This window comes from Plutella xylostella, chromosome 14, assembly GCF_932276165.1.
Source record: "Plutella xylostella chromosome 14, ilPluXylo3.1, whole genome shotgun sequence".
Lineage (NCBI taxonomy): Eukaryota > Metazoa > Arthropoda > Insecta > Lepidoptera > Plutellidae > Plutella > Plutella xylostella.
The window spans coordinates 7,145,551-7,170,150 of record NC_063994.1 but is presented as its reverse complement, the minus strand read 5'-3'; the positions used below and the strand labels follow the sequence as shown (position 1 = coordinate 7,170,150).

At 38.6% G+C, this 24,600-nt stretch overlaps 1 protein-coding gene across 1 annotated transcript in view; it reads left to right on the top strand.

Annotated features, from left to right (window-relative positions):
* LOC105383491 (head-specific guanylate cyclase) overlaps nucleotides 1–21,230 on the top strand; it is a 122,000-nt gene extending 100,770 nt beyond the window's left edge. Inside the window, exons 11-15 of the mRNA XM_048625242.1 lie at nucleotides 1,577–1,743; nucleotides 3,113–3,256; nucleotides 14,287–14,441; nucleotides 17,652–17,793; nucleotides 20,985–21,230. Coding sequence (XP_048481199.1) covers nucleotides 1,577–1,743; nucleotides 3,113–3,256; nucleotides 14,287–14,441; nucleotides 17,652–17,793; nucleotides 20,985–21,068 — 692 coding nt within the window. The 3' untranslated portion in view covers nucleotides 21,069–21,230. The remainder of the gene's footprint in view (nucleotides 1–1,576; nucleotides 1,744–3,112; nucleotides 3,257–14,286; nucleotides 14,442–17,651; nucleotides 17,794–20,984) is intronic.
* Nucleotides 21,231–24,600: the final 3,370 nt, after the last annotated feature.

Below are 24,600 nucleotides of genomic sequence, written 5' to 3'. Positions count from 1 at the left end.
AACTTCACTTGATACACGTAAGGTTACGCGCTGCAACTTGACGTGTAACAAGGAAAATTGCATTGTGTATACATTTCCGTTTGCTATGGAATTTTAATGAGGATGTTATTCTGTGAATTTGTTTAAAGGTAAATGGATGGTTATTATCGTTTGAATCTTAATAAATATAATAAAAAATACTTCTTAACTTCGCATCTACTTATTAGATTGATTTTCTAGTTTAGTGTTAATTATTTAGTTATAGTTATAAGTCTGTAATTATTAAAAATAAATTTTGTTTGGAATTTTTTTATTAGATTTATATATATCATATATACAAAAAAACACATCCTGAAACTACACAATACACACATACAGTCAAACATACATAATATTAAGTATATAGACGCAACAGGGATATAATAAATCATTTAGGATGCTGCCGTCCTTCACTCTAATTCCCTTAAGGCTAACAGTATTTTCTGCTTCGCAGACTAGTGTAATAATGTTAATAATATTAGCTCTGTTTATGTTATTCATTCTGAGGTTAAATGCTTCATTGAAACATCGAATTTATCGAGAGCAAAATGGTTTCAATGCATTCATCCATCACGCCTCCACCACAATAAATCAAATCAAATGTGCATGAATCAAACTGCTGATAATGATATAAGAAAATGAGCACATAATTTATATACACCTAACTATTTATGTATCTAACACCAATTTTGATAAAACACTCGCTATATTTATTAATACATCTGTATCTCCGATCTGTCATGCTAGCGCAGCAATACAATTTAATTTTTTTAACGGGCCACATGAGAAAAGCGTTTGATGTACCTATAAACTTCACTTTTATACATCCGCACTGCACCTTGGGAAATCAGTGACTGGTTATTCCTATCATCACAGCACACAAACCTGACATAGACCAGCATCTCTATTGTTTGTCCCCGACACGCTAAGACCAAAAATTTTTCCTTCTTGAATTTTTGCGCATTTTTTCCTCAAACTGATCCTTCGACCCTGACAGGAGAGAAGATCGAAGCGATGAGCCACGATGACGTCACGATGCCTGTTCTAGTATTTGTCACCGACACGCTACGAACAATTACTTTTTCCAAGCATTTTTTTTCAGCATTTGATCCTAAAACTCATCCTTTGACCCTGACAGGAAAGAAGATCGAAGCGAAAAGCCACGATGACGTCACGATGGTGTTTTGTATTTGTCACGGACACGCTGAACGAAAAACTGAAATTTCGTCCTTGATTTTTCCGCATTTTGTCCTAAAATTGAACCTTCGACCCTGACAGGAGAGAAGATCGAGGCGAAGAGCCACGATGACGTCACGATGCTGTTCTAGTATATGTCACCGACACGATACGAACAATAACTTTTTCCTATTAATTTTCTTCCGCATTTTATACTAAAACTGATCCTTCGACCCTGACAGGAGACTAGATGGAGGCGAATAGCCACGATGTGACGTCACGATGCTGTTCTAGTATATGTCACCGACACGCTAAGAAAAATAAGTTTTTCCTTCTTGATTTTCCGCATTTCGTCCACAAACTCATCCTTCCACCCTAACAGGAGAGAAGATCGAAGCCAAGAGCCACGATGACGTCACGATGCTGTTCAGCGACATCGTTGGCTTCACGTCGATCTGCGCCACCACCACGCCCATGAAGGTCATCGAGATGCTGGAGAACTTGTACAGCGTTTTCGACATCTTCTGTGAGGAATTGGACGTTTATAAGGTTAGTTTTTGAATGTGGCTTGTCTTTGTGAGTGTGTTTTTTTCCACCGATGGTATCTCGCTCATACCGAATTCACTGTAGGTAATTATCGACTAAAGTTAGTTCGGCTAACCAGCAAGAAAAAAGGCTGCTCATTAAGGCTCTTTTTAACAGCATGCGGATTTGATCACGCACGCGGGGTTGCCCACGCGTTTATACCAGTATTCATAGTAGGTAACGCGTCGAATATGCACGCGAGACGCGGAAAAATGGCGTACCATCCGCATGCTGTTCAAACAGCCTTATGTTACCAATTAATGGTATTTTAGTAAGTATGGTACGATAACATGCGGTCACCCTGCAAACGGCCATCCCTTTTTAGGTCTGCCTTGCTACTAAATGTTACCTATTCGGTGGTATTTTAGCCCACCTAATTCGTCTACTTTATGCCCGCAGTCGGTCAGCGCATTTCAGAGTAGTAATTAGCGCAGTCGATATTATGCATACTACGCGGTACTGTAATCATCGTCAGTTGAGACATCCGCTGCTAGACAAAGATATAAATCTTATAAGTAGCGCCACAACACAAATTTTTATCTTCTAACTTCCTCAATCCACGATCTAAATTTTCTAACTTTCTGAGAAAATCGACCCTGTATATAGATAGCATCCTACAAAAACTGTGAACTGCAATCCAAAACGAATGAAAAACTTCTAGCTTCAGCAAACTCAATGGAATCGAAGCATACACTACACGAACAAACATCAAGCTGCCAACCTGCCACCCTTTCACAGGCTTCGATGACGCTGTTTAGTAAATCTCGTATGCATTAGCAGCCGCCAACACCAGATTAGTTCCTAACTGCGATGTATACGTGTTAAATGTAGATACGAGTATAGATTTATGTCGCAAACGTCAGTCTATCGAATGCAGTGTGAAACATGTTAGTTCTGCATGTGTTAATATTAATCAGTCATTTCATTGTTAATGTGGACATGTGGTTCACGCCTTCCGTCTCGCTAAAGCTGATCGTAGACGTAGAAGAGCAGCTCCTATACGGTTCAGCTTAGAGTGTGCTTATGATGCACGTATAAGGGCTACACTGGGCGCAAGTCACAGTCACTCACATCGCGACGGAAGACTTTTGTAACGTCTTGATGTGCGCGGTTTGCGCCCCGTGCTAAGCACGACTGGCCGCGTACCCAGTTTGTATTTATTAAACAATAGTGAGGATAAGTGCGCCACAATAGACCAATAGCCACCGTGCTGTGTAGCGCGGACCAATAGCGTCTCGAAGTTTTGATACCGTCCACACCTCACCCCGTACTAAAAGTGTACTTTTCAGTTACCAGGTTCAGACTCAATCTAACCTCTTGGCGTTCTAACCAGGTGGAGACAATAGGAGACGCATACTGCGTGGCGAGCGGGCTGCATCGTAAGATCGACACACACGCGCCACAGATCGCGTGGATGGCACTCCGGATGGTGGAGACGTGCGCGCAACACTTGACGCATGAGGGGAACCCTATCAAGGTTTGTAGACAAGTTCTAGTTTGGCAGTTTACTAAAATTTGTTCTAATATACAGGGTGTTAACTTAATTGCGTTGGAGCGGGAAATGGTAGATACAGCTGATGATACTGAACACGATAAGACATTAAAAAACGTATTTTATTTGCTTTAAGCTGACCAACATAAAACAGTTTTATTTAGTACATTTTAAAATTTCATAGTCACCCTATTCAGGTTTAGGTACGTTTGACAGAATGACCATGAACTTGAAAGCCAAGATCAAGGCCAAACAATTCAAAGCCAAGGTCAATAAAAAAGTATGCGTACATCTGCACCACACTCGTGGAGCCACATCGTCAAGGTACCTACCGAGATTTTGGGTACTCAAAGTACCCAATCCATTGTAGACATTTCATTTTACTCCATAAGTATCACTTTATTGATACACAATTATCTTTTATGAATACAGAACATTTTCATTTTATGCTTCATAACATAGGTCACACGTATTCACAGCACAGCACAACATAAAACGAAATGAGGAACAAGGCTTGGTAACCAAAAGATAGAATTGTAGGTACCTTTTCCCTTTTAGGTAATAATTGTAAAAAATGATTGTAAACAAATAAACAACAATGACTGACTGACAGACTAGATCCACAGAGAAGGTAATGACTATCATAAATACTCGATGGTTATGATACGCGAGATTGTTATTATTCTACTGGTATTTAAAGTGAGGTCATACTTATTATGAGGATTTCCGTACTATTCGTCATCAAAGACGTCTCAATCGCAAGTACACAACACAAATCGAGATGAGCGAGTGTAAGTAAACCAATTCGTCATTGAAGTAGACCCTGTTATCATCCTGTTATGCATTGTGGGCTTTTATCTTTAGCTGCATACAGACCGGCCAAACGAACGCCAACGAACGGGTTTTGTTGACCTTCGTTGCTCAATCTGCCCCTGTATTATGTGATAAATGTCCATCGGTGGGCGTTCGTTGGGCGTTCGTTGGGCCGGTCTGTACGCATCTTTAGGTAATAAAAGAAAAATAAAACGTTATTCTGAGTAAAAAGGTTTAATTATTGTTCTGAGCTCCTAGAAAGTCATAAATTGTATTCTGTACGATCTATGAAACTTTATGCACATCAGCTGTTTAATTGTTGATTAGTATGTCATTAATCACCATGAATAATTTCAATTTTATTTAATAATTGTTATTACTGTGTAATTAATTACAATCATAGTTACATCAAATAAATTATGAAAAGTGAAGTTGATAACAAATTTACAGTGTGTGTTCTTTTGCAATCGAATGTCTCATTGGTTATGTGTTTGTGTAGGGTGACCATGTTTTTGATTAAGGTAAAACTTTCCACTTTACTTTAGACTTTAAACATACATATTCGAGATTCTGATGTTTTTTTTCTTAGAAACGTGCTTGGTTAGACTAATACTAACCCCCATTTCCCGCTCAAACGCATTCTAGTTAACACCCTGTATAGGTACCTACTCAATGAGAAACTGAGAGTCCGGTTTTTTAAGAAGAAAGAAGTATGTTTTTATGTCCCTTTTCCATATTTTTTTTGTTTCTTTCTTTATAGCACAAATATGCGATTTAAGTGTACAAAAGTTGAGCTAACTGCTAAGTATTTACTACCAGTCTACCTACAGGGGGTTTGTTTAAATTGCATTTCATATGAGAACAAGCTAATAGTTTAAGAAAAGATTCTAGGTATTTTCTTTCAGTTCCATCAAATTGTTAGTCATCAGTAAACAGTTTTAGCAGACAATCTATCAGTCTGGGCTCTTGAAGCACATTTGTAACGTAAATCGACAAATCATCTTTTAACAATTTCTCCAGAGAGTATGCACTAAATTCTTATTTGAGAGTGCAAGAATTCTCGCTGGGAAAATGCAAACTCCGAGAGCGGCTATCTCTATAAAATATATTAGTTTTTTTCCTCTGAAAGTTTCGGGCTCTGCCGTTTTACTGAAGTTGGGGCTTGGAAAAAACCGTGAATACTGGAAATCCCTTCACATTATATACAGCGTGTTCTGTTACTGTAATTATCCCCAACAAAGTTTGATAGCTACGAGTACTTTTTATGGGATATTGAACAAAATGTCATTTCCGAGATTTCAGTTTGAATAGTGCAAATATAATAAGGTTTCATTTTATCTACAAACGCACACCCAAAACCTGGATTGAACTGGTAAACTGAAAACTGCATCACAATATACGCCAGAGCTCATTGGAAAGGCTACCAAGAAACGTCACAATACCTTCATTCAATAGATCGACAAAACATCTTCTCAAGGCAACCCATCCTGAATATTTTCCATAATTAGGTATAATAAACAGTCTTTCTTCCTGTCCGCTCGAGCCTCGGGTCAGGTTTCATGGCCCCAAGTTTGCGTAGAATGGCAGGGAATATTTCAAGCATCATATTACTGCCTTTCAAGTGCTCTACTGTGAACAACACTTCAGCTTGGTGTGATCTTTTCGTCTCGTTAAGTACGAAGTAGATGCGAAAGCTACCGAACGGAATTAGATAATTAACGTAAATTATAAAGTATTGTTAAGTACAAACGGTTTGTTCGAGTTCGCACTTGTGTTCTTGACTGTACCGATCTTTGATCTCTTTTTCGGTGATTAAAGTTGTTTCCGTACTTCGTAATAATTAAGGTGCTTGAAGGCTACATTCAACTGCAGAATCATAATTCACTGATCAAATTGTAAACTGGTATTTATGATAATCTGTTTTTGCTTTTCTCATGTATATTTCTTTTGTGTGAAGATAGTCGATAGGTTAATTGGGGCCAATTGCTACATTTGATCCCATTGTTTTCACGGGTAACTCAATAATTTAATGTAATACTCATTCAAAAATTACATTCAAACAGAATATTCATCTCTAATTCATATATGCTAAAATATTAAGCAAATCGGAAACCGCTGGCATAATATAAACCCCAAATTATGATACAAAATTGACTTTCAAACACATCTCTCTTTATAGTATTATTACGAAACTATTAAGTGAATCGAATGGGAAACCGCCAGCATAATATAAACCTCTAATTATTTTAATTCAAATTAACAATTAATTTAAAATGGCGGTGCTGACCGCGATGCGCCAACAAATACGAATATGACTGGAAAATTGTATTCGAATGTACAAGTTACGATTTTAAATTCGATACTTATGTGAAATTCGTCTCGTACTTGTACTCATCATATCCAGATAACGCCATTCCAAAAAAAAATGCCCTCTAAAATTTGATATTGTTTGCCATCCATAGTAAATGAACGAACAAACAAACGAAAATCAGAATTTATATATTTCGCACATGACAATCCGAACCGTCATATCTTGAAAAACGTAGTTTCGAGATATCGCGTTTTGAAAGTTTGGTGTCTCATAATTCAAAGAATAATAAATAAAATAAATATATTTCTTTTGTGATTGGTAGATTAACTCTTTGCCAATAAAAACATATAGTTCAATTGAGCCTAAGTCATTTCATTTTATATCTACAAGTGTTTTTCTGAGGTGGTCCGAAGATAATACGGTCTTGCCTGTCAAAATTTTCGATTTTCATATTTATGACTGTATAGCCCGTTTTTTTGCTTACATACTTGCTGGTAATTTGTCATATGTCGAGATAAAACATACGGTTTATCTTCTTTTACGGAAAATTAAATAATACAAAGCGTTTGATATATTTTTTTCTACGGAAAATCGGTCCTTCTATTGATTAAACACGAATTTTAAAAACGAGAAATCTCACTTTTAGAACAATATTTGATATTTTTAGACTTAATTACAAAAAAAACAGCATTTAAACCTTTGATTATCTAATATACTATGTACTCTTTCTATTAAATTATTAGGAACTTAGTAGAGTGCATAGTTTTCAAGCCGTAGCGAAGAATGATACAAAAACAATTTTATTATGTATTGCTTTTCATAATAGATAATTACAAACTATGAGAGCAAATTGTGAGTAACATTTCGTCAGAATAACAGGCCCTCACCAAGTGTATAAAGAAGCTGATACGAAAAGACCTTCGATGCTACAATACACTAGTTATAGAAGCAGCAAAATCGCGGGTGAAAGTATTCGTTCAGCAGCATGGGAGATCGTCAACAACTGTCTACGAAGTATCATACGAAGACACTGGCTGAACACCATCACCAATATCGAGCTATGGAAGGTTACAAACCAAAAGCCTATAGACATAGACGTCCAAGAGCGAAAATGGCGATGGCTGGGCCACACACTGCGAAGACCTGATGATCATATCCCGAAAGTGGTCCTACAATGGAAACCCCAGGGCGGTTCAAGGCGACCCGGTCGACCAGCTCATACCTGGAAGCGGTCAATATTCAGCGAGGCCCAAGAGAAAGGGAAGTCGTGGCCAGAGCTCAACTTGCTGGCCCACGACAGAGAAGGATGGAAGCGCCTGGTGTCAGCCCCAGACTCCTCGGAGGAGTAGCGGGATTGAAGAAGAAGAAGAAGCATGGGAGAACCACCAGACGAAGTTGAAAACTGAGGACAAGATATTAATAGCCCTTGAGCAGCTATAAATCAAAAATAATCCTGGTAGCATTACCTCATAGCTTCTGAAACCTGGAGGTATTACTAGTCTCGAAGCCTCGGACAGCTCAAGAAGTAGTGCAAGTCGGTTGCTTGTACTGGTATAACACCGGAGGCATCGTACGAGAGTGTCGTGGTATTTTTTTCTACAATGGTAACCGTTCTAAGGAACTTTAAATAAAAACCGTCTAAACTATAGATCGAGGCTATATAAGTGAGATTTATGTACGTTCTCAAGGATTATTTAGAACCGTTTCACTAATTAGTTTGCCGAGTTCCAGCTTCCAGAACAGGCTAGATTTCGAAAATTCTTAATCACCATAGATCATCAAACAGTAAGGCTAGCAATAGTGCTCGACCGCTGGTCAGCGCTGACCGTCGCTTGACGTAGCTATATCTATGCAAGTCTATGAGTGCAGCTACGCTGACGGTACGCGCGTGATTTCGTGTGAGACATCGGTGCAGCCGTCGGTCGGGCTCGTCGGTCAGCGTACGTTGGTCTACCGACGAGCTATGAGCTTGTAGGGACGCGTTCAGTGCTTCAGTGACGGAGTGACCGACCGCGTGACCGACCGCATGGATTCAACACATAGTATCGCAGTTTGCGGTCAGCAAAGCACTGAATGCATTTTGCAACCGACGCGACGGTAAGCGCTGACTTTCAGATGGTACGGTCAGGACGTACCGTCGGTCAAGCACTATTTCTAACTTCAGGCAGATTATACAGAAGACAATTAACCTTGGTGGCCTTGGTTGACCAAAAGCTTTGGATATTTCATCGAGACGTGGACACTTCTGGAAACCTTCGATGTGTTGAGGTATCTGTAAAACGCCGCTACTGGCATAGCATCGACTGTGTGCTTATCTAGGACCACAAATCAAGACTGAATTGCAAAGAGTAGTTCAACAGAGGGATTTAATATCGCCAAAACTGAACAGAAGTGCACTACCTTGCATATGTATTTAAGAAATAAATCTTATTTAATTGAATGCTTACATTAAACCAAATCCGGTGGTAGTTGCATGGGAAGCCAAAGATCAAAGTTGCTCAGGAATTTGTCTAACTTGGGCAGACTATTAAACTAGGCAGAGACAAGCATACTATAAGTTGACCTGCATTCGGTAAACTTCGTCACACATTCATCTTGAGGCCATTTCTAAAGTCTGAACTCAAAGGTCTTCAATCAGTGCACCCTGCCAGTGATGACGTCTGCTTCAGAAATGGCTGTGACTGTTGGACTCCTCCAACGGATTAAAGTCGCTTATCGAGCAATAACAGCTATGCTCGGCGTTTCTCTGAAGAACTACATCAGAAATAAGGTAATTCGTAAGAGATCTCAACCAAGCTTTTAAAATCTACCTCAAGCTGAAATGCCAGTGGGCCAAACATTTAAAGCAAACATCAGACTTCAGAACTGCTATAGGCGTGCTCGCAATGTTGCTGTTGTTGCTCTGGAAGATTCGGAGAACTTGGACAGAGTCACTATTTCTACGACGGGTTTATACGTAAGTAGGGTCAACCAAATCATCGTCAAAGTCTTTGTCTGGTGTCTAATGTTCCTTAGCTGCAATACCCTTCAGGTTCCAAGGCTTTTGTTCGGAGGAATTGCTGTCAAAACTAGTTTAGCAGCATGTTTATGTAGCTTCATGATGTTACTACAACTCAAATATTCCATGAATAATTACATTAAAAACCGTACAAACCGTATTATTTCTCTTATGACATAGAAAAATTATTGATTTAACTGGACAAACAGTATTATCTTGACGAATCCCATAGCTAAACCGTCACATAAAAACATACAACAATCAAATTAGTAAAAATTCAATAATAAAACAGGCAAGATAGTATTATCTAGAAATAATACAATAAAAATTCTACGTGCGAAACAAGCAAAATAGTATTATTTACATTATAATACGTTTTGATTCATCACATTTTGCGTATTTCGTAACTACACTTGTCTTAACTTAAGATAAAACGACCGGAGCCCGCGCTTCAGACATGGTCAGCGTATTAAACTACAATATGACTGTTTGTCCATCGACAATGCGTGCGCATCACAACAGGCAAGACAGTCGTATAGTGCCATATCTCGGCCCAGAAAGGAGCTACCGATATGACTGTTTTACCAGATTGTAGAGAATGATCTGTAGAATGCAAAAATGTAATAAAAAAAAATTGCGATTTTTCAAGATATGACGCTTCGGATTGTCATGTGCGATTTCAGTAGTAAAAAAAACAGCGATACAAATTATATACCATCTTATCATAGCCCTAATTAAGACACCAAGACAAGCTGCCTATATTCTCTCCAGGCGCGTCATCGTATTTTTAAACCTTCTTCATTCAGTCACATTGAAGTCTTTCATTTATGTTTATCAACCCTACAATTTTACAGCAAAAACACAAATAAAGCAATGTCGCGTCTGTACCGTAGTTTACGTAAGTAGTCTTGACTTGTAGAATTTGTCTTGAGATCTCTGTGGGACTAAAATGCTGAATAAATTTTCTTACACCGAAAAGGTAGAGCACATTTGGAGCTCCAGAGATTCTTTTATTTATTTACTCGCTTTACTGGCACGTTTGTCCAGGGTAGGATTTTAAATTTACTGAAGCTCCTTAAATATTACAAATAAACAAGCCCGTATTTTGTGTCTTTGTCCTTGCGAGAAAGTAGGTTACAGACTTACAGATAGCATCTACAAAGTATACCTGCAGTACGTGCCTATTGTTGAATTTTTAGTAGGTACATCTATACTAAGAATACCTATGTATATATAAATGTGCTATATGTTATAATTTACAAAAAGTTATATTTTTGAGTGAATCTCTAAAATTCGTGCATGTAAAGTCTTCAGAATAATAAGTTTTGTAACCTCTTTCAAAATCAACGGCCAATCAATTGAAGATGTTGACACCTTCACCTACCTGGGAAGCAAAATCACACCAAATGGTGGAACTGACGAGGATATCGGCAACCGCATCAACAAAGCCCGTGGAGCTTTTGCCATGTTAAGCCCAGTGTGGAGGTCTTCCGCATTCCGTCTCCAAACCAAGATCCGCCTGTTCAACGCGTGCGTAAAGACCGTTCTCCTCTACGGTTGCGAAACTTGGAAGAAAACGGTTCAAACCACGAACAAGCTACAGGTTTTCGTAAACAGATGCTTACGCAGTATCCTAGGGATCCGTTGGTTTGACTTTGTCTCCAACGAGGAACTTTGGCGCAGAACACATCAAAAACCTGTAGCAGAAACCGTAAAAGAACGCAAATGGAGATGGATAGGACACGTTCTAAGGCGTACTGAAGACGTCCCAAAGGAAGCACTGACATGGCACCCCGAGGGCGGTAAACGAAGACTCGGCAGACCGCGAGAGACATGGCAGCGCTCTGTGAAAAAGGAAATGGGCCAGGCGGGGATGTCTTGGGCGGATGTCTCTGAGCTGGCCCAAGATCGTAAAGAATGGCGGCGCTTCACTTCGGCCCTTTGCTCCCCAGCGGAGATTGGGAATAAGTAAGTAAGTAAGTAACCTCTTTCACCTAACAATAACATACGCTCAATCGCATTCAATCAATAAAATATACCGCACGGTCTGAAACCATTGTATAAAAATTCACACAAAGAAAAAAATACATATTTTGGCCGTCCACTATTGAAACGGAAAACGTTTTAACCAGCCAAAAATAAATAAAAAAATCTGCGGTGAAAATTGGCTGAAATCAGTTCATTCGTTTTGAAATTACAGCACGTAACCAATCCGTTACACCCATCCTTTCATGTTGCCTCTCACAGCCCGAGGGTCTGAAACTACTCCCAAGCTACAACAAATCACAAATAGCCCCAAAGTACCCGCAAACAGAATATCATAACTTTCCACATTTACGTCGGAGAAAGAACAAGAAGTTACACTTATAAGTGAAAATAAAACTACCTCTGTGATTTCGAGTTCCACATTTCCAGACACGCTTTTTCCTGTACTTTGTCTTCTCAAAAAAGTCTTGAAAAAGTACTTAACCTTTTTGTTGAATCTTTTTGGGGTTCCGTTTGCTAAGGACCGAGTACCTTATTTGCCTAGCTAGATGTTGTTTTTTCCTGTTTACTCTGTTTGTAAAGTAGCAATAGCATCTGGTTTAATTCTACAGTCGCCATCACCATCATCATCATCAGGGCCAAACTGCTCACAACGGGTTTTACATAAGTAATTAAATGAAGGTGATGTAAAAAAGAGTCGTAAAAGTATCAACAAACTTTTGTTATTAAATCATTGTCATTATGGAAAAATAAAATCTACCTATACCAAAGTTTACTGCTGTTAGGATTAGGTACTATACCTTTTTCTACACTTAATATATTATATAATTATATTTTATACCTAACTACCTAATTCCTTTTCAAATACCTACAAAATATTCTCCTTATGTTCATATAACCCGATTTTCTTAAATTGATATTAATAGCCACAAGGGTCGCATGAATTGTAGCAGTGTGAATTCAACAGGGATTTACACTTTCGAGATATTTAAGCTCCCATTTCAATAATAATATCATAACAGGGCAACTTCTGGAGAGCTATTGGGTACTAGTGACCCACCCACCCGATTGTCGGGAGAAATACAATACAATACAATACTCTTTATTTGCACCAAAATAGAACATACAAAAAAAAAACTTAAAAATAAAAACAGTACAAAAAGGCGGCCTTATTGCTTATAGCAATCTCTACCATGATCTATTTCTAGAAATGAGAGTGAACACTATGAGGAACAGGATCCTTCACTTACTACTTGCCTTCACTGGCTGGCTTGAGTAGTGTTTCGGTAGAGCAGATATGCTTACTTACTCCGTTGGCTTAGCGACCCGAAGTGAACATTATATTATACAGGTGATTTTTATATTTGTGCAATAAAGGATTAAATAAATAAATATAAATACTAGTAGTATATTAAATTTTGTGTATGGTTGGATACTCGAATGAACGACTATTTTTATTTCATAATGGATGTCATCGCTGCCCACGTCTCCAAGTGAGTCTTTAATTTATCTCTACGGAACCACTAAGGTTAAAGTGCGATCTACGCTTAACTTTTATTTTCTCTCCTAACGTGATGGATGGGGTCCCGTCAACTGCACTTGGGCTAAAATCGTTAATGGTGATATACTCTTTATGCATTAGAGGAAGATTAATGCTCTTTGTAATTTCTTGTGACTTTTTAATGGACCTTTCATATCACTCAACTTTGTCACTGAGATTAAGCTTGAGGCTTGTGCATTCGGGGGTTTTGCTGCTATTATGTTAGGTAATAAAATAAAATATTTTTTTAGGTAGGAATACAACCTGCACCTCTATCTTCACCATCAGTGGATTACTTGACTTGATTTTAATAAACTTAGATACTGTGGGAATAGAGCGATTCACACCCTTAGAAAAGCTTGAACAGGTCTAATAAACGTTTAAAAAAGTATTATTTTTCAGAAAAGGTGTAAAACATTTTAATTTAATTCATTAATCTTTGCCGAAACGTAAATAATCAATTTATTTCGTACCAAGTGAAAAATAATGAAAGCTCTTTATGCATAAAATTGAACTTTCACTCGAGTCAGAGAGAAGTTATTAATTTTGGCGCAACAACTTTGCATGAAATTGCCCCACCGCATCATGAGTTATTATGGATGAATATTACAAAACAAAATAAGATTCTAGTAAGTTTTAAGGAAAAAAATAGATATTTTAAGTCTTATTTTTTACCTACCTAAGCAAAAGGCGTGTAAAATTGTGCATTTACTTATGAATACTTATTTTATCTTTGAACAGATTTTATTAGATCTATATTATTTATTCCCACCAACCTTATGCAGTCAGATTCCTTACGTAAGCTACAATGCAGTAGGAATTTTGGCATGAAATGTAAGCTGGACTATGCTAGAATGCTAGACTCTCGGAATCGAATAGCGTAAATACTTGCAGAAATTAACGCTAACTGCAGAAATTATTAATAATGTAGTAAGTAGGCTTACGCTAGTTCAGACAAAAAATCATATTCTGTAAAATGTTACATCTCAGTCTCAATAATAATGATAAGTACGTACGCGCTAAACCATATAATTATAATAATATATTTAACTATACGGGTAGTTATCAAAAGTGTGGAACCGACTTAACTGGTGTTTTTTTATATGTATGTTAACCGATATCTCCCTTTTTTATGGACCGATTTTGATAATTTTTCTATCTATCTATCATGGCGAGCTGATTTTCCGCTTTTAGCCTTTAAGGTGGGCCATTACGCGTGAAATACCTATGGGGTAACTAGCTATTAAGCCACTCAAGCTCACACCAGAAAGCCAGTAGACGACCTAGGTTGCTTATGACTTCCTGGAGATCCCAGGGTTTGATTATACTTTTTAAACAAAAAACCTCACACCCACCTCTCCCCACAGATGCGGATAGGCCTCCACACGGGCACAGTGCTAGCCGGGGTGGTCGGCAAGACGATGCTGAAGTACTGCCTGTTCGGGCACAACGTCACGCTCGCCAACAAGTTCGAGTCCGGCTCCGAGCCGCTCATGATCAACGTCAGCCCCACCACCTACGAGTAAGTACTGGAGCCGCTGCACGGGGTGCGTTATCGATGTAGATAAAGGTTGCTTTAACGCGATTCGCCATAACAGTATCACACTGTCTCTACTGCACGGCCCGTTATCAACGCATAACGCGATAACCGTCGCTATAACGCCATTTACCATAATAGTATCACCCTGTCCCCACTGCACGGCTTCTTATCGACGTAAATAAACGTCGCTTTAACGCGATTCGCTATAATAATATCACACTGTCCCTACTGCACGGGTCCTTTATCGACGTAGATAAATGAGACTATAACACGATTCGCCATATATACGACTCACACGGGCACCACTGCACGGGTCCGTTATCGATGTTTATAACGTCATTCGCCATATATATGATTTTGACTCTGTGATTGGTTTTATTATGCGGAGACGAATAGTTATGTCGGTAAGTGACATACGAAGAAGTAGGTAAGTATGTCAGGAGCTCCACAGTCTCCGCCTACCGCTCTGGGAGGCAGGCTGCACACGGTACTAGGGGGTGGGGGGGGTGGTCGGCAAGACGATGCTGAAGTACTGCCTGTTCGGACACAACGTCACGCTCGCCAACAAGTTCGAGTCCGGCTCCGAGCCGCTCATGATCAACGTCAGCCCCACCACCTACGAGTAAGTACTGGAGCCGCTGTACGGGGACGTTATCGACGTAGATAAATGTGTCTATAATGCGATTCGCCATATATACCTACGTACTGTCGCTGTGTTCCCACTGCACGAAGCCTTTATCGACGTAGATAAATGAGATTATAACGCGAGTCGCCATATATACGTACTGTCGCCCTGTTCCCACTGTACGAAGCCTTTATCAACATAGATAAATAACACTATAACGCGATTCGCCTAATAGTATCATTCTGTCCATACTGCACGGGTCCGTTATCTACGTTGATAAACGTCACCGTTGATAAACGTTGCTATAACGCGATGGATTTGTTGTCAACGTAGATAAACGTCGCTATAACGCGATTCGCCATAATAGTATCAACCTAATTCCACTACACGGGTCCTTTATCGACGTAGATAAATGAGACTATAACACGATTCGCCATATATACGACTCACACGGGCACCACTGCGCGGGTCCGTTATCGATGTTTATAACGCGATTCGCCATATATATGGCTTTAAAATGGTGATGGGTTTTTGAGAGGAGAAGAAAGGTTGTGTTCGTAAGGGACATGCGAAGAAGTAGATAATATGTCAGTAGCTCCACAGTCTCCGCCTACCGCTCTGGGAGGCAGGCTGCACACGGTACTAGGGGGGGGTCGGCAAGACGATGCTGAAGTACTGCCTGTTCGGGCACAACGTCACGCTAGCCAACAAGTTCGAGTCCGGCTCCGAGCCGCTCATGATCAACGTCAGCCCCACCACCTACGAGTAAGTACTGTTTACTGCTGCACGGGTGCGTTATCGACGCAGATAAAGGTCGCTATAACGCGGTTCGCCATATACACGCACTGTCGCTATGTTCCCACTGCACGGGATCGTTATCGACGTAGATAAACGTTGCTATAACGGGATTCGCCATATATACGTATTGTCGCTCTGTTCCCACTGCACGAAGCCTTTATCGACGTAGACCAATAAGACTATAACGCGATTCGCCATATTTACGTACTGTCTCTCTGTTCCCACTGCACGAAACCTTTATCGACGTAGATAAATAAGACTATAACGCGATTCACCATATATACATACAGTCGCTCTGTCCCCACTGCATGGTCCCTTATCGACGTAGACGAATAATTGTGTCGGTAAGGGACATGCGAAGAAGTCAGTACAGTAGTCACAACGTCACGCTCGCCAACAAGTTCGAGTCCGGCTCCGAGCCGCTCATGATCAACGTCAGCCCCACCACCTACGAGTAAGTATTAAAAGAAAGAAAGAAAGAATAAACTTTATTGGACGCAGACAGCAGTATTGATACATTAATCAAGGAACAGACGCAAACATAATTGCTGTCGTCGTCAAAAAAGGTGTCCACTCAGCTAATGCTGCGCCTTTGGCTGGCTCAAAGAACGCTGCGCTGTTATTTCAGTGGAAGCCTACTACTTATAGCTTAGTACAATCTAACATCCTCAGTTCCCACTGCACGGGTCCGTTATGACGTAGATAAACGTCACTATATCGTTATTCGCCATTTTACGGCTCTGTGATTGGTGCAACGCGCTTAAACAAGTTTATTGACATCGATAACGTGCCGTGGAGCCTGGTTTATTCTATTCTATTCTTTACGAGTAAGCACTTGTTTAAAAAATGTTACCGTAGGTATTGTTCTGTCATCTGACTCCAAATGTCTATAGTTAGTTACGCTCTTTCTAAAGCTATCTAGAACTACTTTATGTGTGTGCAAAGAAATCCTTTTACCGAAGACACAAAATAAAACGGAAGCACGAATTGATTACTACAATCCATCATAAAGGAGACCGCTCACTATCATAAATAACCGGAACTCTATTAACAATAAAACCAACACAATGAAAGCCGCAACAGTTCAAATGATGCCTTTCCTGACCGCTTTGATACCAGGGGGCCTACTCCGACTAACACGATCAACTGAAACTCTGCCATAGTTAAAGCTAATCCAATGCGATAGAGCATTATGTTAGTGTGGATGGTAGATCGGGAGTGTAGGCCCAGCTATCACCGTCCGATCGGGAAATAAACCCTCATATGAAATGAACCTTTCCCTAAAACATTTCCAATACAATAGCAACTTTATAAATAAAACTTCAGTCACCTACACAAAGGGATCAGCATATAAAAAGGGAGTTAGAAACAATGATGTCACAATGTGGAAATGAGGCGGAAAAAGGTAAAATTTTAATACTAGGTAGTATATGTATAAATAGGAATATTGTTCATATGTGCATATGAATACCAAGTAAGAATACACTATCAGAGTGGAAATCGAATATGGAATATGTGGACATTAACTTAATATTCATGGAAACCTCAGAAAGCTCGGCCTATTTGTGCGTGTAAAATCATTAATTTTAAATTTAATTGCAGTCATTCTGAATTACTTTTGTCGGTCATATAGCGAGACTTTTCCGAGCTGCGACTTGCAATTACCTTCATTTTCGCCTAAATTGTTTCAGGAAAAAGAAAACCTGAATAAACAAGTCCGATCTCCACATATCACTTGCAATATACACTAAAGAGTATTTATTCCGCAGGTGGCTAATGAAATTCCCCGGCTTCGATATGGAACCTCGCGAGAGGGCGTGCCTCCCCAACTCATTCCCCAAGGATATCCCGGGAACCTGCCACTTTTTGCATAAGTACACACACCCGGGGACGAATCCTGATGCTTCACAGGTGAGCAGTCTTTTGTTTTTTTTCCTCTCACAGTTGGCTGTTTATGTCGATTTCCTTTGCGCCGCGATCGCTGTTTGTTTTTCGCCGATCGCGCGAAAATGCTCGTATCTCGGAATAATAACGGCCTCGCGCTTATAGTTCGTTCATTGTGGTTTTATAAGCCCCGTGAAAATGCTACTGCGCCTGAAGTTTGGTTTATGTGCTATGCCGTTAGATATCTCTGTTACAAGCCAATAATAGACATTTAAATTATGATTGCCTGCTGGAGCTTAAGTTCGTCTAATATGCAAATTTCATCATTACTGAAATTTCAGTGCGAGATGCAATAGCATTTTACAGTGATTATTATACCTCTCACACTATGGATTTATTGATAATCGTTAATTTAAAAAAAAAATTATTAATGAAGATTCAATGATGACATTTCATGTAAAGTTCAGATTACGATGTTATAGAATAAATAATAACGGTCTTATTCATAAAAAGTTACGGGAGACCTATAGGCCTGCTATAAGCAAATGTCAAAAAAACTTTATTCATAAACGATCAATAGCGCTAAAGAACTCTCCAACTGATTCGTAAAACCTTGATATGCTAAAGTTGGCTGGACCCTACTATACACCTTCCGTAAGCCTCCTCTTGTACAAAAACATGGCGGCCGGTCAACAGCTGTTCTGCTTTATTGACGATTTGACATTTGTTGTGAGTTAATATTTGCTGAAAATAAGTTGCCATGGTAACGTAAAAATTTAATTTTTTTTTTGTGGGTTTTGGCTTGGCCAACTGCGCCTTTAAGCCAACGTAAACTTTTTTAAGTGCCGCGCCGTGGCTAACATAGATAATAGAGATTGATAAATGAATGAAAGTTTTCGCTATTTTTGTTTATGGTTTCGTCGGACCGGCAACTTAATAGGGTAAATGTCAAAATGTTTGGTCTGTGAAATCTATTAGCATCACTATAGTTACTGGAGGTTTACGGAACTATTATGAATAGAGATTTTTACGAAACCTCAAATAGGCTTAATGTGTTCCGTAACTATTGAGCTCAGTAAACCTACTTTAAGGTTTTTTTATGAATAAGACCGTAAGGCTTTAAGGAAGGGGTAAAATGATAGTGAACAGCCTGTACGCTAGAATATCGCTGGTTGCTGGTTGGTATGGATTGCTGTGCTGGCACTTGTGACAGTTTGCCTTCACGCTCCGTGGATTTTTGATGTATTGCATAAGCAAAAATACAAGGAAATAGGTGTCTACGTGTCAATTTATTACAATTTTATGTGATCGACAAACGAAAATATAGTGCAAAATAAAAAAATTAAGGATTTTTACCTCATTTTTACGGATGACGTGCTTTTTCGGTCAGTTATTAAATTCCATAATGTACAAGTCAGTAAAAGTATTATAAAATGTATAGTAAAATAAAATGTGCCATATATTGTCATCATTATTTATATTTTACGGAGTGAGCGACATAAACATGTGCTATATTGAATCGTACAATGTAAGTACCTAAAATAATTATGAAAACCATGTGGTCTGCATTATTAGGTAGGTAATAATAAAATGCAGTGCATATTCTCTTTATGCAGAAGCGTCTACTAACCTGCATAATACGAACATAAAATGGAGTCTGAAAAACTAATTACTGAGTGCAGACCTTTTCAAAGATTTTCAGCGAAGCAGCGTTTAATATTCAAGATTATTTTAATGAAAAACACGTTGTTTCTAATTATTCCACGCCAGCAATCTCCAAAGAATAATAAACGTCTTCAAAATATGCTACCGAACGCGTTGCGAGCTGGAAAATTTTAAGGAAAACAACACTTTATGAGACTCACAATGTGATAAACTTATAGCACGACAAGAGTCACAGAAAGTTATGACTGCGCTATTCAATAATCGTCATTTATTTTCGCGTAGAAGGTAATAAAAATGATTTTTTTTCTTTCTTTATAATTAAATGACTTTTACTTTATAAAGTGCTTCAGTTTTTTCAATTTATTTCAGTTACGTACATATCTATCAGAATCACAAATACATCGAACTAAGCCAAGCGTTTATAATACCAACACAGTACACACTGTGAAATCCCATTCTCTGTACACAAAGGCTCCGTCCGTAGTCACACTTGCGCGAATTTCCTTCGGTGACGCCGAACCGTAAACTCAATCATTGGTTACCGTATCATTATTACTTTCAATGAAGATTGCTCCCGCTCCTTTAAGGTAAACGCTTACCTTTCGGCATCGTACGCAACGGACGTATCGCATTTAGTATTCATTGTATGGAAATTCACACAAGTGCGTTCACTTTATCACCATTGCCAACGCTGTTTGTCCATACATTTATGACAATCCGTTTGGTGGGATACGTACGATACCGATAGGTGCGCGCTTACAGTAAAGGTGCCAATTGGCAACCAATGAGATGAAATAGCCACAGATAACGGCGTCTTTTCAAAGTCAAAGGCATTTATTTGCTGAATATAGGTTACATAGGTGAGAATAATTATATTAAAGGTTGCTTAGCTTTACTCTACCCGAAAGGGTTTGCAAAATTTAAAATATTAACAATATAATTTTTATTAAAATTCATGAAATTAGGCTTAAGTAGTAAAAAATACAGTGATCACACATTTTTCACAAAATCTCTACTGGTTTCCATAAAATAAATGTTCGAGCGTCATGTCGCTAGACGCAAAATTAATCCCATAGTAATCTACCAGTAGATTCTGACCACATGACGTATCATCGTGTAATTCGGCTCAGTGTGTGAGCACCCTTGTGTAAAAATGTCCGTTTACTTATTCATGGAAAATGTAAATAGGTGTAGGTTTTACTCGGCTTAATCGTATAAAACCTCTTATTCTAATGAAGATGAAAAACCTTTCCGTTTTGTTTTGTTTCGGTTCAAGAAAAACATTGTTAGAAAACAACCTCAGTTTGCTTGTTTCTGGAGCAGGTTAGGTTAGTCTTCTCTTTCGATATGCTCAGTTTTTTTTTTTATATTACTGTATAAGTACGGTTTTTTCGCGGACTATTAAAATTTAGCCCTGTCCCTATAGATGGTGAAAACCTATCCTTATAATAAGAATTTTCTGTAGCTTCTAAGAGAAAAAAAAAACACCTGGGACCCTTTCGGCTGCACCCTTTTAGCAACAGTATAATTATCACGTTCTTTCGTGTCCACAGGTAAAACACATAGAAGCAGCCCTAAAGGACTACAAGATTGGCCAACTGCTGCCTGGCGAGGTGGACTGCGAGGAACCCACTTAGTGTTTGGGGAACCCCCACCCCTCCCCCCCCTCGTCCCCTTTTATAAAGTTTTGTAAATACGTCGTTAGGAACACTGTGGAACTTTTTAAGAAACAGTGACTTGTGTGAAGTTGCCGCAGCAAGCGTGATTATAAGTGCAGTGAGAATTTAAGTGTTATAACATTTTGCAATGCGGATTGGAAGTGATCTCAGGAAAAGGAAGAAAGGACAAAGGTACATACATACTATTATTATGAAGTGACTGAAGTAAAAATGTTGGTACCTTAAGCTTAATTATTATGCTTTGTGTCTAAAGCTGTAGCTCAGTGTACTATTTTATAGTTATAGCTTCTAATAACGCTGATTTTTTGGCGCACATGCAATTTAAATTTATATTTACGTCCTGTGAATTACATGGTCCCGTAAAATGGAACCTAGAACTAGAGTAAATTATTAAATGGTAAGGTTTCCCTTTTCAGGAGTATGATATTTACACCCTGTACAATTGTATATGTATTATGACGCTACAAAAAAAAAAACAGTAGCTGTAGATACATCATTTTATGAATAGGATTTTTAATACATATACTCGATGGCGTGTGTTTGATAGAAAAATAAATCAAAGTCCAACAGAATATAAACCGCCGGTTAATATTATTAATAGTGGTCAGATAAATTAGCACTCCTAACAGGGCAATGTAAAACTTACTATCATTTTAATTCGCAGTAATCAATGGGCATTAGTATCTTGAATATATTTAAATATATATTATATTTGTGTATAAGATAGCATAGCATTGAATGTTGTCGAATTTATGTAAGTAAATCCCCTATGAAATATCTTATTGTTGTGGTTAAAAACTATTGTAAATATTTGAAAGCTTTACATAATTTTCTTAAGTAAGGAATTGTACATTCAAATTGAACCCGGGATAATTACGACTTACATAGACATAAATATATACAGTATATGTAGTATACATAAATATATAGACTTAGAAATACTATGTAATATTGTATGGTAATTTAAATAAGAACGCGTAGATAAATCGGTAAGTTTCATTTTTCGTAGGAAAATGTTCATCAGAACTTTTAAAAATGTGTATGTTTTTGTTGTTAAAAGAAAAACTGGTGCTGTTGTCAGTATGTCATTTTAAATCATGATAACAGACAGTCATACAAAAATTTAATCTATACTTACTAACTTTACCAATATGTTGAAAGACATAATTGAATTGCTTCAATATAAAATTCTATTTTGGTTTCTTCAACTACCTACCTATCACTAGTTTCAAAACGTAGGTAATCATAACAGAGTCTCATTTATTCTATTCTATTCTATTCTCTGTGGGGGTCTAAGTACCTGCACCTGGCTCTCTCGAGTAGAACCTTTGTGCATATCCCCAAGGTATAAACTGCCTTCCTAAGCTTGGACCATTTCCCATCACGCTGGCCCACTGCGGGTTGGGGGGTTCTCATATCTAGATGTGCTAAGTCTAGATATGCAGGTTTTCTCACGATGTTTTCCCTCACCGTAAGAGCGATGGTATATATTGTACTTAAGTTAAAAGAACTCATTGGTACATGTCAGCGCCGGGATTCGAAGCCGACTAAGCTACCACCGCTCTAACCAAGTCTCATTATTACGCTGAGAAAACATCTTATAAGCCCAACAGTGTCCAACCACAGCAGGTAATTTAATATCAATGAAATATCGTCTCCAAGAACACTGGAAGTCCTTATAAAATTCCCATTTACTACCCACCACTGTAGGCTCCGCGGAATTCAATGAATGGATGAAGCATTCTCAATACAGCCTCCAGACATCCTATCTGGCCGGGACATTTTCTATTTACAACTTTATTTGCGATGTTTCTGCAAAATTGGATCTTAGAGGCTGCGTCGTCATTGTGTCTGTACATTGTTGCTATTTCAGAAGTTAATGGTATCTCGGGAGGTTCAAAGGAACCGTCTATTAGGTATTTCTATGGAAGGATTTTTGTTAGTCGAGCCGATAGCTAAATTGTCTTTTACGTGCTAGCTATTTAGCTATTACGTGCTTTGTTTGAAACGAAATGTCAAGGGTTTATAGCGTTCGTTCGACTGATGTATATGTCGCAGGCATCTGGTTTAATCTCCTGTTTGATTGAACCACTAGCCCGTTCATTGGATGGCGCTATTCAGTTGTATGACTAAAGGACAACTCGTCAAGTCGTTGATTGTAACGTTCGACGTCTTGACTGAACGTCATTCAGCGGAGTCGTTGAATGGGATATAGTATTACAACTTTGTAATGTCTGCTTAGGGTGAACATGACCAGACAAGAGTCAACAAAAAGACTATGTTACAAAGCTCTTATTTCACAAATTAACTAAACAATAACAATAAACGTACCTTCATATTGTTGTTCATAATTATCCAGTTTCGTCTAAATTTTTTCTTTGAAACTATCCGCCCGCGGCGTAATAATAGGTAAATCCATGTTTTCACACTATTTTAACACAAATAAGGCACTTTAAAGCCTATTTATTTGCAAAAAACTAACAATATAGGTGCTTTTTGTGTCAGCTGTTAGCTGTTAGACGCCATATTTGTTTTGTTCACCACCTGACTGATTTTAAGTCAGCTAACTAGTTGGACGTTTTGTGACGCTTGTGCAATCAACGTTCGGCCTAGTCATACAACTAAGCAGCGTCATCCAATGAACGGGCTAGCGGTTCAATCAAACAGGAGATTAAACCAGATGCCTGCGACATATACATAATGTCTGTCTAGTTCCTGAACGGATGAAATGGAATTTGTCTTTTTAACCGACTTCGAAAAAAGAAGGAGGCGCACAATTCGTCAGTATGAGATATAGATATGACTACTGCATAGAAAAGCGTCTAGGTCACATCCCGCTATCTTCTTCTTCCATAATATTAAAGTAAAACGTTTTTAAACAGGTCAAATGAGCAATAGCTAGGACGTGAGTGATGTTATTTGAGATATTACAGCTATTTGCTACGTGGCATCCACCGCATATACTGGAGGACGCTAGATCTACAGGATCTTGCAAATTGTATCATTCTCCATAGTAAAAAAGTCACGTGACCAACAAAGTTTCTATGGAAAATGAATTTATTTTTCGCGAATTTTGAAATTCTAATTTCAACTGAAATCCCGAAACTGTGGGCTTAAATATACCATGCTGCGTAGGTTTCGGCCTAGTATACCCTTTTTGCAACACCCTGTATAATCATTGCTATTTTCATTGCATTTCCAATCCACATAACCTTAAGAGTCAATTTCAAGCCTCCTACACCACAGTACCTTCGTTCTGCAGGTTTATTCGGAATTCATGAGTACGTCTAAAAATTCTCGAGAATTTCTCGCCACGATCTCGCTTCGGTATGGCTTCCCGTTCCTTCTCATCGAGCCACGTAGGGTTGCCACTCGCCACTCGCCGGAATATAACGTTATTTTCTAATTTCAACCTACATTTACTTGGCTTCACAATGGCTGTGTTCGAAATATACTTCAAATTTTGGTTTAGATTGATTTTTTTAGTTCG